General features: G+C 41.1%; 1 protein-coding gene across 2 annotated transcripts in view; it reads left to right on the top strand.

Moving 5' to 3' along the window:
* The window catches only part of BEND5 (BEN domain containing 5), a 931,317-nt gene that overhangs the window by 828,029 nt on the left and 85,860 nt on the right, over nucleotides 1-17,428 (top strand). For both annotated transcript variants that reach the window (XM_084527421.1, XM_084527420.1), the window contains one exon: nucleotides 14,725-14,887. In XM_084527421.1, coding sequence (XP_084383547.1) covers nucleotides 14,725-14,887 — 163 coding nt within the window. The remainder of the gene's footprint in view (nucleotides 1-14,724; nucleotides 14,888-17,428) is intronic.

Below are 17,428 nucleotides of genomic sequence, written 5' to 3'. Positions count from 1 at the left end.
AGGAACTTTCAGACATGAGGCAGTGGATGACATTTGACAGCCATATAGTGGGAACAAGCACCGTTAAATATCACTTTGGAATCCTGCACTGAGCAGAAAAGAGTGCAAGAACTTACTGTTTGGGTCCTGATCTTATGTCTGTCATGTTTCTAACCCCCTTTGTTACCCACAATACATTTTTACCATTCCTGCTACCCCCTTATTGCTTATACTTCATCTTCCTGGCACAGAGAGATAAGCACAGGTCTCCTACAGCTGGGCATGATGCCTGCCTCCTCTGCAATGCCATCCCAACCAGCCTGTGGCAGAAGTGGTAGATGGAGGAGGACAGGAACCCTTCCGTGCTGCATGTGTTTAGCTCTACAGAAACAAAATCTGACACCAGACTAAAAAGCAGACAAGTCTGCACAGCATAATTGGAAAAAAGGCCATTTTCATCATGGCAGGAATGCTAGCCTGAAGCTTTCTCATCAAGAAGCAGTAGAGAAATCTTTTGTCTTGTGTTTGTGCATATTGCACTGTGGAGCTTAAGAATAGAAAGTGGGTATTGAAATGGAGCTGTGCCACTGTTTTCTTGACAGATCTGTTCCAGCAAAAAGGAAGAGGAACCAAAACTCCTGACTCCTCTCTGTTCCTCTAGTCTATGGTAGTTTGTTTTATGAAAGAGTGGGAGAAAGTTTGGATGGGTTGCTGGCACTTCTAAAGCAAGGCAGAAGATATCTTTACTTCTTGTATTTTCTGTTCCAAGGAGGGAAGTTTCTTATAGACTGAATGTTTCCTTCTTCTTCTCAGGATGTACCCACAATAGCAGCTGGCTGGATATTTCCTGGTGGGGTTCTGTTGCTTCTTCTGTTACCCCATAGTATTGGTACCATTGCCTCATAGGATTGGTTAACCATTGTCTGTTTGGGGGGATTCTGGGAACTGCTGCAATTTGAAGTTTTCTGGAGCCAGCCACTGCAAGGGCTTCTCAGAAAACTGTCCAGAGCACAGAAGGCTGAATTGATACTAAAGAAGAAGAAAAAGCAGATGTAGCTGTTCCCAGATGTTTGGAGCGTGGGGAAGCTGGGGTACGGTTTGAGAGCCTGTTTTTGTCAGTGAAGATCTCAGTAATGAAGTTTCTTATCTGCACCTGTTTGTTTAAAAAAAGAAGAGTTGTTAAGGGGGTGCTAACAGATCATAGCTATGAATACTTCCAGTTGATAGGAATTTACAAATTTTGTACTCCTGTGTGGGACATCTCTCTGTTACTGTGGAAGATTGTGTTCTTCTAAGTGCAAGTCTCAGTTGGCAAAGGGAAAATCTTTGAGAAAATGACATAGGATAGAAGCCAATAACTAAATAAACAGAGCAGTCTCTCCCTTAGACTCTCAATCTCCTTTCTGTAGAAACCAGCGGTCAGGCATACATGTTGACATCCAGTGCATCATAGTTTGACCCAGGTGCTGCTTGTACTCAGTGCACTGGGCTTTCAACCTACATTCTGCTGATCTCTTGAGACCAGAAACTTTTCCCCTGCCCTCCATCCAAGCCATTCTTCTGAGGGCAGTAGAGGGTGTAGAGGTGTTGGAGGAGGAGACAGCCACAAAGTGTCCTGTGTCTGTGAAGCAAGAGGAGTGAATGTTACTGCTGGGTCTGAGTGGGAAAGTTTCTGTTCCCTTGTTTTCAGCTCCAGCCATGTGGGTTATGTGACTCATTAGAAATATCAGGGGTGAAATTTGCCGCTTGAAAGAGAGGAAAAGAATCCAGAGCTTCCTGCGTTTTCTAAAAGGGGGGGAAAGAAAATTGTTGAAGATTAAAAATAGTGTATGTAAATATGCCCTACTGACTGCTCGAAGGGAAGGGGAGAAGTGCATCGTTAACATTACCAGGCTGGTGTTTGAAAGTGTGGGAATGGACCACTGTTGTTACTAATTAATTTTCCAAAGCTTCAGGAGGTCTCATTTACATTGTATGCTGCTGTGGCCATTTGTTGGGATTATAATACTTCAACAGCAGCACTTCAAGTGAAAACTGGCGGCTGCATGAAGTGTTGTCCATAATTGACTAGCTCCATGTCTTCACACAGCACAGAGACAATGTTCCATTATGTTATCCATTGACAGTATCATTGAAAAGATTACTCTCCTTAAAGCATCTGTCAACCTTGATTGATTTACAAGGGACAAAGAACTGAAAAGGTTTGAAGTGCGGGTACAATTTTTGCCACCGTTTAGCATACATAATGGTTCTCCTTTGATGTCAAAAGCTCATCTTCTATTAATAATGCAGAGGGCTTTTGAATGCAGGCTACTTGTATGGAGTTCCACACTAATAACCTACTTGCTGTGAAATGGGATTCACTTTGGAGAAGCAGTCATTTGTCTGGGTTTTACATGTTCGGAATGAATCCCGACTCAAAGGGATTTCTTTCAGTGCTCTGCATGATTGCAGCTGAGCCCGGCACGGGTTAGGGAAAGCAGGCAAATCCTAGCCTACTCCTCCAGCCGAGAATCTGGCAGAAATCACGCAGCCAGATGCAAAGGAGCATGAACAACAAGCCTGGATGATGCGATCAAATGCCTTGTGCCGTTTTGTCTGGCAACCTTCTATTAATATACTTTAGAGTGCATTTCATGCCTGGACTGCTTTCTTCACCTGTCATTTCCAATAGGCCTTTTTATTTAAATGACAGCATCCGAGGGAGGCAGGTGATTAAAGTAGGGGATGTATAGGGGATTTGTGCCTGCATGGTGTTGTAGGACCAAAGGCAAGTCACCCAATGTCTCTGTACCCTGTCTGCTGAGCAGAACACTTAACCTCACAGTATGCTGGAAGGCTGACTGCAGTTCGCAGGTAAAAGTTGTGAAAGGGAACAGAAATTCTTCATTTCTGTGTGGCTTCAGAAATGGAGGCCTGTCTTTGGCTTGGCTGTCAGCACGTGAAGGGGAAAGGGAATGAAAGAGGAACGAGGAAGTTTTGCTCTCAAAATATGTGAGAGATTCTTGGGAAGCTGTCTGGGGGGAGGGGGAAGGACAAATTCTTTAAGGAAAACATTTCATGATTTCAAGGTTTAGAAAGGCTATTTTTACACACTGAGAAGTAAATAGAATCAGTATGAAAGCTCTAGCAGTGAGAGCTGACAAGCTCTTTTGAAAGGCTGACTCACTGGGTTTTAGGGAGCAGCTGTTGACACCACGTCTGAGTGCATTACACATCAGCCATGGCTAGGAGTTGGTGCGGTGTTTGGAGGGGTGTTCTTCATTTGACCTTTCTTGTTCTGGAGAGTGGATTAGTCATAACGACCAGACACAAGCACTTGAACATTTCAAGAACCTGCTAGTCTTAGGAGTGGCTAATTTCGACCTTTGTGACAGTATGAGAAGAGACCATCTGTTCTCTCTGGTTCATTTAAAAGAAACAACCACAGCCATTCGTGGGTAGCTTTATCATTTTGTAAGGATTGCTTTTCTTTGCAGTGAGATGAAAAAGACTGGCCTTTTTAAGTACTTGGCTTAATCTCGTGGGGTTTGTTGGTTTATTTTGCTTTGCTTTTGTTTGTTTTGTTATTGTCATTCATTTTGGCTCAGAACTGGTGGTATTTGGGATACCTTTGAGTTCTCATATAATTTTTTTGCTTTCAACCTCCCAGCAGAACAGCTTCTATGAAATAGTGTCTGTCCTCCTTTGTGTGCTGTGGTTAGCCAAAGACCCTAGTAGAGACTTGGGATCCCATTATGCTGGGCACTGAGTTAACCTTCTGAGGAAGTCTGCAACTCCCAGAGCTTTCAGTCATGCTGGGAAAGAGAAGGAGAGAGGGTGGAAAGGGTACTCGCTTGGGGAAATCACAGAATGAAACCCAGGTCTCCCAAGTGCCAATCCAATGCCTTTGTCAGCAGTTCACACAGCCTTCCCCGTGGTTTATGCTGTGCTGCATAATCAGTAGTGAAGTTTCTGAGCAAGGACCTGCCTGCTTCACTTTGGGAAAGGCAGATCTTTGAGAGTCATTGTCTTGGCAAGATGAGAAGACTCAAACATGAAATGGCCTGGCCTATTACTTTCTGTTGTTGATGTTGATTTTTTTTTTTTTAAGTTCATTTAGACTTTTTTAGCCTGGATATCTAAAATTGAAACAATCAATTCAAAGATTTCGATCTATTTGTATTTTCTATTGTTTTCCTGAGTTTCACATGATCTAAGTCTTATTTCCACAGCACAGCCTTAATCTGTCCAAGCTTTCTAAGGGAAGCTGTGTTTCTTCCAGCAAACCTCCTCCCATCTACTGGCTGTTATCACTTACCCTGGCTAGACATCTCCTTCTCAGTCTTTTGATCCCTGTACTAATCCCAGTGTATTTGGGGCCATGTCTGAAACAAGTGCTGGCACAAGTGCCAGAGGGAGTAATAATAGCTGGTGAACATTCAAGGAGCAAAACTCAATAATCTCTTCTGAAATAAAGAAGTACAAACTTGTGTTGCATGTGGCTGAGAAGGAAAAGGTGAGCAGTAAGAACGTTGCTCAGACCTGAGATTCATCCCAAAGTAAAATCCAGACGCAGTCCAACTACCATCTCCTAAATGCTTCTCTAATGTTTTCGACAAAAAGATCATTGTCTCAGAAAGGCAAAAGTTGTTGTGTTCAGGTGGGCTTTATTAACATCATAAAAGCTTAACAGATCTACTCCGAAATCTGTTAAAACTTGAGGACAAAAAATGATCCTACCTCCTTTTTTGTTGTCTTATACCAGGGTATTCCCAGGAAGACAAATACAGCTATTATTTGCTTTATCGCCCCTCTGGAATGAATTTCTGCTCACTGCTTCACTTCTTGGACAGTTTCTCCATTTCTTTATTTATATATTTGTTCTTGGAGATTGGGAAAAGGGAGAGAGGAAGTGTGTCTGGTGGCACAAGGAACAGAGCGTAAAGCCTGTGCTTCTGAGTATGATAGGTTTTGGGATAGGTTTTGGTCTCACAAGAGAGTCATGACTAAACCAAACTCCTCTGTTACATTGTGCTGAGCCAATCCACCCCTTTTTTAACACAGAGGGTTGAATTAATTTGTATTTTAAAGAAAAGGGGGGGGGGGCAGTAAATGGATTTTCTTTCTCTACTTTCTTGCTGTGTTGTTTGTGCATATGAGTTGACAGTACCTTTTTCATCCCCACACAGGTAAAAATTTTGAATAGGCACAGAAGAAACAACTTCTCATAGCAATTTTATGGCATATTTTCAAAGGCCATCATTATTCTTACCTAATGTCAAGGAACTGGGAGCAGGTGACAGACTTCCAGAGTGGCACAAATGAAAGGAGCTCCTTTACATTCAAATGCAAGTCATCTCTCTTGTAGAGTGGTGAAAATTTCACTGAGCTGGCACAAACAGTGCCATAAAGGAGAGGTAGAAAGTAGGTTAAGAACTGTGAGCCTCACCCCTTCCCAGGATCTCTTTCTGGGTATTATCGCTTTAAGTGTATGATATGTTAATATATGTAGAATAGAAATATGATTTAAAGAACTGTTTCTGGAGCAGTGAGAGAGCCTAAGAAGACTGGATGTACATTACACAGCACCTCCTCATGGAGAGTTGTAATCTATTCTGGATCTACAAGTGAGCAGAACATCTCTTTGCCATACTACAAACCACTTTTCCTGCAGACTGTTCAAAGCAACTGCATGCATGATGGTTGAATTTTCCTTTCTGCTTCTCATTGTCCTAAGTCTCTATCATTTGTACAAATGATTATGAAAGCACTCCCAGGAGATTGCATACACGCTCATAAAACTATTGTAAAGAGAAGAATTGCAGGCTATTGCTAGAGGCTATTTTATTGTATATTTTGAGGAAATGTCTCATTTTCTACTGATGAATAGGGAAACTGAGAACTCCAGAGATGCGAGTTATTTTCTAAACGGCGTGATTATTCTGTGGAGCTTAGGCTAGGAAATGCCAGCTTTGGCATCTTCAAGGAAGGATGTGCTCTGGGAAGCTGAGATTGCATTTTTTTAAGAATAAATAAATAACAGGAAAAGCAGATCATTACCCTGAATCATGTGCAGTTCTGTTATATGTTATACATCACTGGTCAAAGCTTGGGCTGGCTATTTGTAGGGAGATAGGCTCCAGACATTCTCTGCTTTGCGGGTGATGGGTTTGGGTGTAGGTTAATGTCCGGGTAGGCGGCTACATGCCTTCTGATGAGGGGGAGAACCAGGCTCACTGAAGAAGAAGCTGAGAGATCCTGAGGACGTATGTTTTGGAAAGACTACATCGAGTCTGTGTATGTGAGGATGTGTTTGGGTTGGCAGATGCTGGTGATAAGAGGAACTCCAGCCTAGGCTTGCTTAAAGGATGGGGTAAAACCTGCCTCCTTCTCTTGCCTTTCCTGAGTAGGTGGTGATGGGCTGCCAAGCCCTGTAAGGGTGTGCTCGACTGACCTTGTGAAAGCCTCAGGTAAGGCCGCTGCCACTGTGCTTAGCTTGGCTGCAGAGCATTGTTTAAGAAGCTCTCTTGGAAGACCCACTGCTTTGATTTGGATTTGGTTGTGCTAGCTGTTTTGGTGAAGGCAGTAAACTCAATAAACAACTTCAGTGCTGTAGCACTCAGGGAGATGGGAGCTATGAGTACATTTCAGTGCATGAGAATGAATTCTGGGGAATGCGAAAGGCCACATTCCCACTCTGGTGCTGCCAGTGTAACTGGTCCAGGGTGCAGAGACAGGCAGTAGAGACCTCCAGCAGTCCTGGAGCCAAATGGCAGAGCACTGTACGGAGCCAGCACAGATAATGGGAGGTGAGAATAAAAGTGCAGCTACCGTGGTTCTCACAAGTGAACTGCCAAAACCCTGAAGCATGAAACCCAGCTGGTTTTCTAACCACTGAGCTTCTGAAAGAAAAGCTAATTTGGTTGTTTTGGTTTTGAGACATAAACTGAGAGCTTCTAAAGCTCCCTCCTTCCAGCTCCTCTCTTAATGGCCATGCAAATATGTGTTTTTATCAGCAAACTTAAGCAGGCATGACTGAAAGTCACTTGGGAGGGATGAGGAGGGGGAGAAAGATGTGGTGTTCCTTCACTACACGTTAAAGGAATAATGGAGCCCCTCAGGGAGCAGATGTGTGTGTGGTGACAAAGTACTTTTTAAACTATTATTTCTCTGAGGAGAACTTCACTTTGAAACCTGACAGTGCAGTGCTAGGCAGGTCGTCTTCATGGTATTCCTACAGCATGATGCTGCGTTTAAGGAAAAGGTGATTGCTGTCTACTTTCCACCAAGTAGGAGGAGGAAGGAAAAATGAGCCAGGTAGTAGAATTGGTGGAAATGTCTTAGGATTTGAGAATATTTGGTTTTAAGGTTTCATTTTCAGGCTTTTCTCTTTCACATTCTTAGGACTAGTCAGATCTCCTCTGTCTCAGACTTCTGCAAATCTTTATTTTTTTTTCCCTTAGTCCAGAGAATATTCCCTTATTAAACCCAAGGTTTGCTGCCCACCTCAGTGCTTCCTACCAGACACAGAAGTTATGAAACAAAAAGCTGTTAACTCTGGAGCTGTCAGCAAGAAGTAAGAGCACCCTGTCACAAGAATATCAACCCAATCTGTCTGTCCCTAAGGGATTTGAAAAATCTCTAAGTAATGGGATCCCTATTTGAAACAATCCTGAACTTTTCAAAACCTCCTCTACCCAAATTTCAGTAGTCACAAATGATTTTGAGATTGAATGTGTTTCTCTCCTGTGCATCAGAAATGCAGCAAAGCTGCAAGGTGAGATGAGTCAGGGAGTCATTTTGAGCTCTGTTGCCATTTCATCACATCTCTGCTCCCAGAATCCTTCCTCTTTACCTGCTGCCTCCTTCAGATCAGCTTTCTGCTACCATCTGCCTTTGGGATTTTCTTTTCTTTCTTTTTTTTTTAATCCATCTACATTTCAGATGCTGTCTGCAGCTTGTTTGTAAAATAAATTGGAAGAGGGCTGCCTGAAAGCAGCCTCCCGAATGCCATGATTTCCATGTCTCCAGACCCAGTTGGCATGGAGTTGATAGTCTATCACAAAAAAACACTAACACATATGCTTTCCAGTCTATTAAGAGAGTTAATGGAGCTGGTGAGAGGTGGGTGTGAGAAGAGAGTTAAGTTGGCTTTGGAAGTGAGAAGTTTCCTCGGTGCTTCCAGAGAAGTAAGGAGCTAAGTTTTGCTTGTAAGATAGCGTGATGAGCTAGCAGCTGTGAAGAGTGGCAGGGTCAAAGCAGTGACTGCTGGGCACACCGTGGCAGCAATTAGTTCTGCCCATACGGGGAAAGTGAGCTGCCAGTTGCACCCCTCTTATTGCACCCTGTGGAGGGGCTAACAGAAGAGTCACAATTTGTAATATCACAATTTACAACCTTCCGTGGCAAAGATTGCAAAGACGGTGCATTTCTGTGCTCTCTTTCTGACTTCCGCAGACTTCAATAAAGCACTCTAGAAAATGTGAGTGAGTGAGTTATAGCTGGTAGCGTAAAACTCTTCATAGAGATAGAATTGACGTCGCCTGGGCTCCAGTCCATTTCCCAATGGCACATCTATTCTTCCCTGATGACAAGTCTGTCGTTCCTTTTTTCTAGAGCGCTAACTACTAACTTTTTTATTATCACTTTTTTGCTACACTGGGACAGTGAGTTGAGGGCTCAGAGAGGTCAGACCTCCAGAAATAAAGCTTGCTCTTCAGCTGCGAGAGCAGAATCAGCAGAGAACTGTGATGAGGTTGTAACTGAGTTGTAACCTAATTACACTTGGCCACTGTTGGTGCTGGTGGGTGAAGAACATGAAACAATTTGTATGCGCATTCCCAGTTTATCCCATTAGTTAAAGTGCTTATTGCTCACCTGCACAATGAGCAAAAGGTGTGGCAGGTGGTGGTTTTTTGTTTTTTTATTTTTTTGGTTTGTTTTGAATTAAGGAAGGGATCATTTCAATTGTGAAATAAAGCTAATTTCCCAAATGGAAATGGCATAAGATGACCCAGAATATTTTTAATTATATGTTGTAATATGAAACCATTCTATAATTATGAATCCTCTTCATTTTTATGTCGCTGCTCTTCTCCAGGGAGGATTTCTAACAAGATTCTCTGATTTTGTGAGAGTACAGTTGAAAATGCTACATTCCTTTGTAAAACAGTTCCTGGACTTACCTCAGCTATCTACACAGGCATATGGGAAGGATGTCTTTATTCTGAGTATGCAGATACTCTGTTTGTAAAGACAAATGATCTTGTGGGAAACATTTGCATGCACACTAGAGCTCAGGTTTTTGAAACCATATGCAGTTTGCTACTTCCTTCCATGGGCACATAAGCAATCAATAGTTTTGCAGGAGATGTGAACAGCTGGTAAAATGTATCTGTTGGATTACAGGAACCCCCTAGACCTTGTTAAATCAGAAACTCATCTTTCTCAATCTGTCATAGCCTGTGACCAGATTTCAGGCTGGTTGATGATTTCTCCCCTAATTCATTTCTGAGTTATCTGTACCTTGTAGTTTCCTTTCTTGCTGGGTTAGAGAAACACCTAAAGATTGATTGTAAATGATGTGCAGTCTATAGCCTGGTTCCCATGCTGGGAGCCTGGTAAGGCCTGACTTGCTCTGTGGTTATCCCTTGATCCTTTTTCTTCCTAATGTGTTTGGTAATTTCAGAAGACAAAGATTCATTCCCCAATAACTCTTGTATAAGGGTGTAATGTTTTTTGTACCATGTCCTTTTCCCTTGCCATCAGTGAAAGGTAGAACTGATGCTCCCATCCATCACAAGCTGGACACTGAGCCTGACTGATATTTCAGCCCTTTTGGGCATCTCATCTTTTATAGAAGAGTGGGACCAGATTTACTGGATTTTGCCTTTTATTTTTCCTCTTATGTAACCTGAGGCTTCCTCATGGTGTTGCAGGACAAGTGCACTGTGAATGCATATACACTGAGGAGGTGATCCCATCATTGCAAGCCCCCACCAAGCAGAAACTTCTCAGCATCCAAGTCCATCAGGAAGCCTAAGGAAGAAGGTCTTGGGCAAGTTCAGTCAGATGTACAGCTGTGTTGTTTTCCTTTTTGTATTTGGAGCCCCTCTTCTGACTTTGATACAGACAAGCAGAAGCAATCAGTAAACTGCCTGCCCTTACTTGGAATATGGACTGCTCAGGGCATTCATTCCATAGCTTTTAGCAGGACAGCGGAGCAGTGCCAAGGAACCAGGAGTGTCTCTCTGCCATATGGAAGCTGCCTGAGCTGTTGAACCTGTGATCTAAGGGGCTGAATTCTCTAAGGAGAGTCACTGCGTGGTCAAGTGTCCTCAACAGCCAAGAGACAATGCTGCCCTGGAGACAGGGGTTCTGGCACATTGAAAGGTCTGACCAAGGGCCAAGATTTTTTTTTTTCTTCTTCTTTGAGACTACTCCAAAAAGAACTTGCACACTGATTTTTTTTTTTTTTTTTCATATTTTCTTCCCACCCATCTTTTTACTACAATACCTGAATAAGGTCCAATTGGTTTATGAATTTCTCTATGCTGTCTGGAGGATCCTTGTAATTCCCCATGGGAAAACCAGTCATACAGAAGGCGTTCAGCAGAGCATGGGGAGGAGGGATGAAATCTGGTAAGGAGGCCTGGGAAATCTGCCACAAATGCCTGAGATGTAGAGAGAGAATCAGAAAACCTTGAGGCTCCCAAGTGTGTGTGAGGTTCCAGGTGTAGTTTTCTGATGTGTTTCTTCCCAGCAGAAAGTGGGGGAATCCTTCACCTTTCCTCATCTTACTCTTTCAGCACTGGATTCTTGTTGCTTGGCACCTCCTAACCCTGAGGATAGATAATTTGTTCACTGAATTTTCTCACGCAAGCTGGGAAGCAGAGTCCTTCTGTCAGCTTTAATATATATGTGTGTTTTAATAATGAATTACTGTTGATTTTATACAAATATCTCTAATTAAGAACTTCAAAATCTTTGATTTTTTTTCCCCCCCTGCTTCCCTCCCATGCCCACCCCCATCCCACCCTCCACAACCCCCTTCTCGATTTTGTACTTTTTGCTGCTGCTGCTGTTGACACTCCCATGCAATTCAGCCTTGGAGAAATAAATATTTGTTTAGCTGTTCTCCTGCTGTGCCTGCTCAGTGCATTTGCTTAATGATGACTTGAGTTCAGCTTTGCAAGGGTTTTAGAGCAAGAGATTGAGAGAACAACAGACTCATTTGTGGACAACCTGACCCATGTTCTTTCCCCCTTTTCCCCAGAGTAGAGTTTGATTAAATAAATGTGAATGCAAAAGGCTCCTTCTTTGCCATGGGTTTTCATAGTCTTTGTTTCAGCATTATCAGTTGCCAAGATCAGTTCTGGTAAGCAACCAATAGTCTGTGTGTTTATTTTTCCATCCTATTTTTCTTGAGTTGAGACAGTGAGTAGAAGGTTGAACTCAAGCAAGTACCTGCAGTCCTTCCTTGCCACTACTTGAATTGTTTTGAATCTGGAATTTTCTTCTTTTCATCTGAAATACAAAATCATGTTCTGGCTTGTAACATTTATTCTAGAGCCAAGCCCAATCTGCTGTTTCCAAACTTTCATGTGTTCATATTTGAAAGGTTTACATTATATTTTCTCTCCCTCACCCTCCTTGAGTCAAATCAGAGATCTTTCTTCTTAGTGAAGATAACAAGTTGATCTGTGCCATCAGACTTTTTGTTGTTGTTTTGTTTTGTTTGCAATATGTGGACAAAGTTAACATTCAGACTCTACGTTTGTGCATCTAAGTGAAGCCCCAGCCCTGGAAGTGTAGCACTACCCGGTAAAGAAATGAACAGATGATTTTATTAATGATGTGGCCACCGTTTGAAGGTTTGTTTTTTTTTTTTTTTTTCTTTGCACAGGTGAAACTGGAACTTATCTTACAAAAAAAAAAAAAAAAAAAAAAAAAGAGAGAGAGAAAATAAAATAAAATTACAACATAAAATAGCATTATAAAATGCTACTTCCAAACTCTGGAAAGATCTAAATTTTGTTTTCTTTTTTGGCCATTTAAAAATCCTTCTTCGAATTATTTACTTATGCTTCACTTCTGAAATATGTCAAGTATAATTTTGCCAATAACTAGATCCAACTTCTGAGCTATTTTCTGCCAGAAAGCAAAAATCACTTCAGTGAAGTAATACATCAGATCTCTCTTCATCTATTTCCAGCTGATGAGGTTTCAGCTTATAGCAGAGATTGTTTTTTATTAGGCCCTGAGTACATGACCTGGCACTTGTGCAGCTGAGTTTCATCTGCGTACTATCACTCCAGTTCTCAAAGTCATCCCACTGCTTTTTTTTGTATGATACTCAGAGCCTCCCCCATAATGATGATTCATTCCACATTGTGTCATCAGCAAATTTTGTTGGCATGGTCCTCCTTTACTGTGCCAAGGACTGTGATGAAAATATTATGTAAGATTTATATCAAGAATAATCTCTGAGGAATTCAACTAGTAACCTTTCTCGAGCCTGATTGAAATCATGGGAAATACAGATATAAAAAGGAGCTCATGTCCAAACTGTATCCCAAAGATAGATGGACAGATACCTGACAGATACTTGTCCAATTTGTTCTTAAACGTAGTTGATGAGATTCCATAATCTTCATAGATGTTCTACGTCAATCAGTACCTGAGTTTCCTAACTATGGGAGCATTTCTGTCCCCAATGTCTGCCCTGAATCACTTCTCTAACATTTCTCTGTTTTTTTCCTGTGCTGAGCAGTGCCATGTTCTGACACATTGTCTTCTTCTTTGAGCTGGCTTCGTACATGCTTCGTACACCCATATTCACCAGCTGATGCTTTTGTGCATTAAATGTTCCACATTCATTTGAACATGAAGCACAGTCCACTGAAATCAGTGTGTACTTGAGGCAATCCCCAAGAGTATGATCACCTTCCTTTCTGCTTCTGATCTTAAGTGAAGACAGAGCTTTTCTCAGTTCCAGAGTCTCGGTAGTCTTTTGAAGACTTTGCAGGTATTCAGAGAACTTTCCCTCTTCCAAACCTCCTTGAGTATTTCATTCCATAGAACAAATTAGCAATTAATTTCTCCATCAGTTCTCAAGAGCGCTTTATCTCCCTGTCCAGGTATTCAGAGCATCCTCAAGTTTCCTGACATGCAATTTGAAGAAAATTATATGATAAGTATATAGCAGAATACATTCTGTGTACCTTTTACCACAAAGCTAAATATTATGTTACCACAAAGACGACGTCACATTTAGAAAGCTCTATATATAATGCTAATGAGAAACCCAATTCCATCTTACTCTAATTAACCTGGAAAGGCTTCCTTTTTATAACATGAGAGCCTAGAAAGCATTCTGAATGCTAATAAACCCACAGGTATTTCTGTTTGTTTGTTTTTGTTTTTGTTTGGTTGTTTGTTTTGTTTTGTTTTTTGTTGCTTATTTCAGTGTTAGCATGACTCTCTCAGTCTACAGGATTTTAACATTTTGAATGATTGCATCTCTTCTATTTACTTATTTATCTTATTTACAAGAAAAGAAAAAAAAAAAAAAAAAAGAGTCTTATATCCCCTGGTTTTGACAAGATTTGATACACACTAACATTGTGTTAGTAAAAGAAGATGCAAGGTTCAATAGGAGGACCCCCTGGATAGCTCAGATAATTCACCGTGGGCACAATGGCTGAACCGTAAGCTATATGTTAAGGGTTCTTTACGTTTCTCTGGCAATGTGAAAGTCTCAGTGCAGAAGATACTAAGACTTTCTACACAGTCAAACCAAGTTGGATCTGCTATGCTTCTTTTTTTTCTCCTCTCTCTAATGGTCATTAGGTTGTGCTAAGCCCAGACTGTCTCAGTCTAATGGTTATTAGGTTTTTGATAGGGTCTGGTAGCCAAAATGAAATCAGATTCCATTTTTCTGTTTAGTCGGTAGAAACAGGCTCTAAGACTTAAATCAACCTGATGATCTCCCCTTGAGTGTCAAGATGTCATGCCTTCAAAGGAAAGCTAAAACTCATTTATGGAAATACTCGGAATCTTTCCCTCCACCCCTCAAATGAATAGCCATAAAGCTGTATGGTTCTTAAAGCCAGATCTTCAGTAATAACACAAAATACTGTCCTTTGTACTGTGCTGCTAACGCTGTTAAATAGTGTAGTATATTTTTCCACCCAGAGAGCAACATCCAGTTAACATTCTAAGTTAGTGATATGGAAATTTGTGTGACCTAATTTAAAAACTAATCAAATATCTTAGGTAAAAAAGTTTCACTAAAATGTAAATACTATTGTATTTCTACTTTGCTTAAAGAGTCTAGGATAAGGAGTTGGGGGGAATGCTTATGGTATAGGAGAATGCAGCAGAGAGAAGGAACTAAATATTCAAATAATGATCCATCATAACTTCTGAGATGTAGGGTCTGGAGAGTTCCCTTTTGGCTCGTGCATACAACAGGCTTTCTTTAAGTATTATCCAAAAGGGAAGGAGAAAAGCTAATGTGACTTGTGAACTGAGATTAATTTTGTGAAAGTTTGCAAGATGTTATTTATAGCCTGTACGCCAGAATTGTATTTCCATTAATGGTCTCTCCAGGCCACCATTGAAAAATATCACGGTCTCAAATAACATAATTGGGATTCGGCAATGTGAACTTTGCTGTTTTCTATTTTAACAGACTCCTTCCCAACCCTTCTCTTGTTCCACTCGTGAACTCTTCATGTCTTTGTGTTCTTTCCTCTGCAGTCCAGTACATCCTTCAACCGAGATGCTGTGAAAGCAGGGACAGGCAGGCGTTTTCTTGGTGGGCTGTTAAATGATACGTCCTACTGCTACACACTGGAAGTCTCATTCTACAGCTACATCGTGGCTGGAACTACAACTGCTGTCCCCTACACAGAAGAAGCATGTATCCTTTTGAAATCCTGCCTCCTCTTGCAGCGCACGTGAACTGAGCACTTAAGGTAAATACTTCTATCTCAATAAGAGTTTGCTGAGATAGGAACACACAAGTAGAAATGTGAGTCTGCTCCTGATGCTTTAATTTCCCTCATATTGATTCTCCATACTGTGGAAATTCAAGAAGAGAAAGGCATATTAGATCAAATAAGCTATTTCCCTCTTGTAGGAGATTGTCTCACACACTTATTACAGAAACTAGTCCTGGAGAGCCTCTGATCCATTCCCTTCCACAGTCTTCCATTTCTTTCTTCATTTCTCCCCTTATTCTCTCATTATACCTGTGTTTGTATCATTGTTTTAATAGCAAGTTGAAACTACATCTTTGGTGCTGAGTTAAAATATCTTCTCTGCCTTTGAACTGCAGCCAAAAGGCTCTAAAGGGTCCATTAGGTTCTACAGCTGCCTCAGGGCCAGATCTTTAATACTGGTTGACAAAGAAATGGAAAGCAAGCTCTACAAATAAAACTGACAGAGTTGTTCGCATTTTTGAGGACTCGTGTACATGCAATGTCTCATTGCTCAAAAAACATGTATCCATCTGGCTATCTCAGTGTATCAACAATTTGTAGAATTCTGGTCTAATGATCTGTTTTTATGTTTTTCTTTTACTTTTTGTCATTGTGCTTAATTAAATAACTGGCACCCACACTTTAAGCTTGGGCGTGTTGTTTCATTTTGTCATTCTATCTTGGTAGCTTTTGAAGTTTCCACAGGTTTAGAAATATTGCAGAGGGAGGAAGATTAGCTGTGATTGCCTATTTACCTCTCCGCTGCATTTTGGAAGTAGGGGAAGGTTTACAGCTTTAGGGTAGCGAGGGAAAATTTTTCATATGACACATAATTCTTCATTATCTGTGTATGTATGCACATGGTGGGAGAACTGGGGAGCAAGGAAAATAATTCTTAATCATTTGGGTGTTTTTTTTGTTTTTGTTTTTGTTTGTTTTTTTGGTTTAGTTTCTCTTAAAGCAAAATTTGGGGGAAGAAGGGGACTGAATATATCAAGGTGATTTAGAACACTTTATCATTTGAAATACAAGCTCCTTTTTGCCCAGTAAGGTTAAATATCTCCAAGGAATAACTTGCACAACACACGTATATACTGCATCTTGCCACTGAGAACAAAATGTTCATGTTGTTAGGTTTGGGTACTTATTTTCTTATGTTGGTATTTTGGCCTTTTAAGAACATGTGCCTTAGTTTCACTTTTAATTTTCCTCCTCACTTAGTACTCATTGTACTGACAACTGCTTATTTATCAGCCTTATTTATCAAAAGCAGTTTTAGCAGTGAGGAGTGGGAAGAGTCCCAACACAAATGAGATCACAATTCCCTTGAATACATTTTTCTTGATGACTTGTAGGTCATGCTGGCTTAGTTTCTTTTTCCATGAAGGTTTTTTTATTGTGCTTCACATTACAGAGGTTTTGGGTGTGGGGTCTAGTGTCTCTACCCATTTGCTTGGTTTGTCTTCTTCAGACAGCTGCATTATTCTCAGCTCGCTCATTGTACCTGTCAGCAGCAAGCAGGCTCCAGTTCACAGATAACCTTCTTGTTGGTGAGGTGTGGCAAACTCAGGTATTGACTTGATTTCCACAGTCCCAGATTTACCTAGCTGAGTGAAAAAGGAGAAAAGGCTGGTTTGGACCAGACTGGCAGAGAGCAAGCAAGGAAGACTGCCCATGTAGTATGCACTGCTGGCATTTTGCCTTGGGTAGGTTTTATTATTTCCTTTTCAAAAGGATTCAGGAGGGTTGCTTATGACAGCTCTTCCTCATGTGTGCAGTTTCCTAGTTAGAGAAAGAAATGGAGCTGCTTGAGGCAGTCTCTGGGCTGGTCTGCTCTAACACAGGAGCGGCTGGATTTATGCACACTGTATCCTGGCAAGGGAGAAGTTTCATCTCACAGAAGTGCCTGTGACCAAAAGTAAAACAACTGCAGAATGTTCCCATTTAGCTTGAACAGTTCTTCCAAGCTATTTGCAAGTCAGTGATTAATTAATGCTCAGATTTTTTAATGGACCTGAACCAAAGACACAGGCAGTCAGCTCACATTGGCCTCCAAGGACAGGCGTGCTTCTATTAACTATCTAGCTACATGCAGACAGCAAGTCAAGCAAATAAATGAAGAAAATACAGTGAGCCCAAATACCGTGAACTGATAGGGAAAGTTTGCAAGAAATCTGCCTTCAAAGCCTTATTTCTTAAGAGTTTGTTGTTGTTGTTGTTGCTTTGTTTTTTTTTTGTGTTGTTTGTTTTTTTGTTTTTTGTTTTGTTTTGTTTTTTTACTTTCTTAGGATGAACATCCCACCGTGATGCTATTAGGTTATAGAGTTGTTTTATTGTTTTATTTCGTTTTTGAATAGAAACTGGATCAGGGTGGCTGAAATTGTTCAAAGCTTACAGTGTTAGATGACAAACTACAAACTGAGACTCAGCTTCCAATTTGGAGAATGGACAGAATTTATGCAACCCACGGTCTTGAGCAG

This window comes from Aythya ferina, assembly GCF_964211825.1.
Source record: "Aythya ferina genome assembly, chromosome: 8".
Lineage (NCBI taxonomy): Eukaryota > Metazoa > Chordata > Aves > Anseriformes > Anatidae > Aythya > Aythya ferina.
This window is presented reverse-complemented; position numbering and strand designations above follow the sequence as displayed.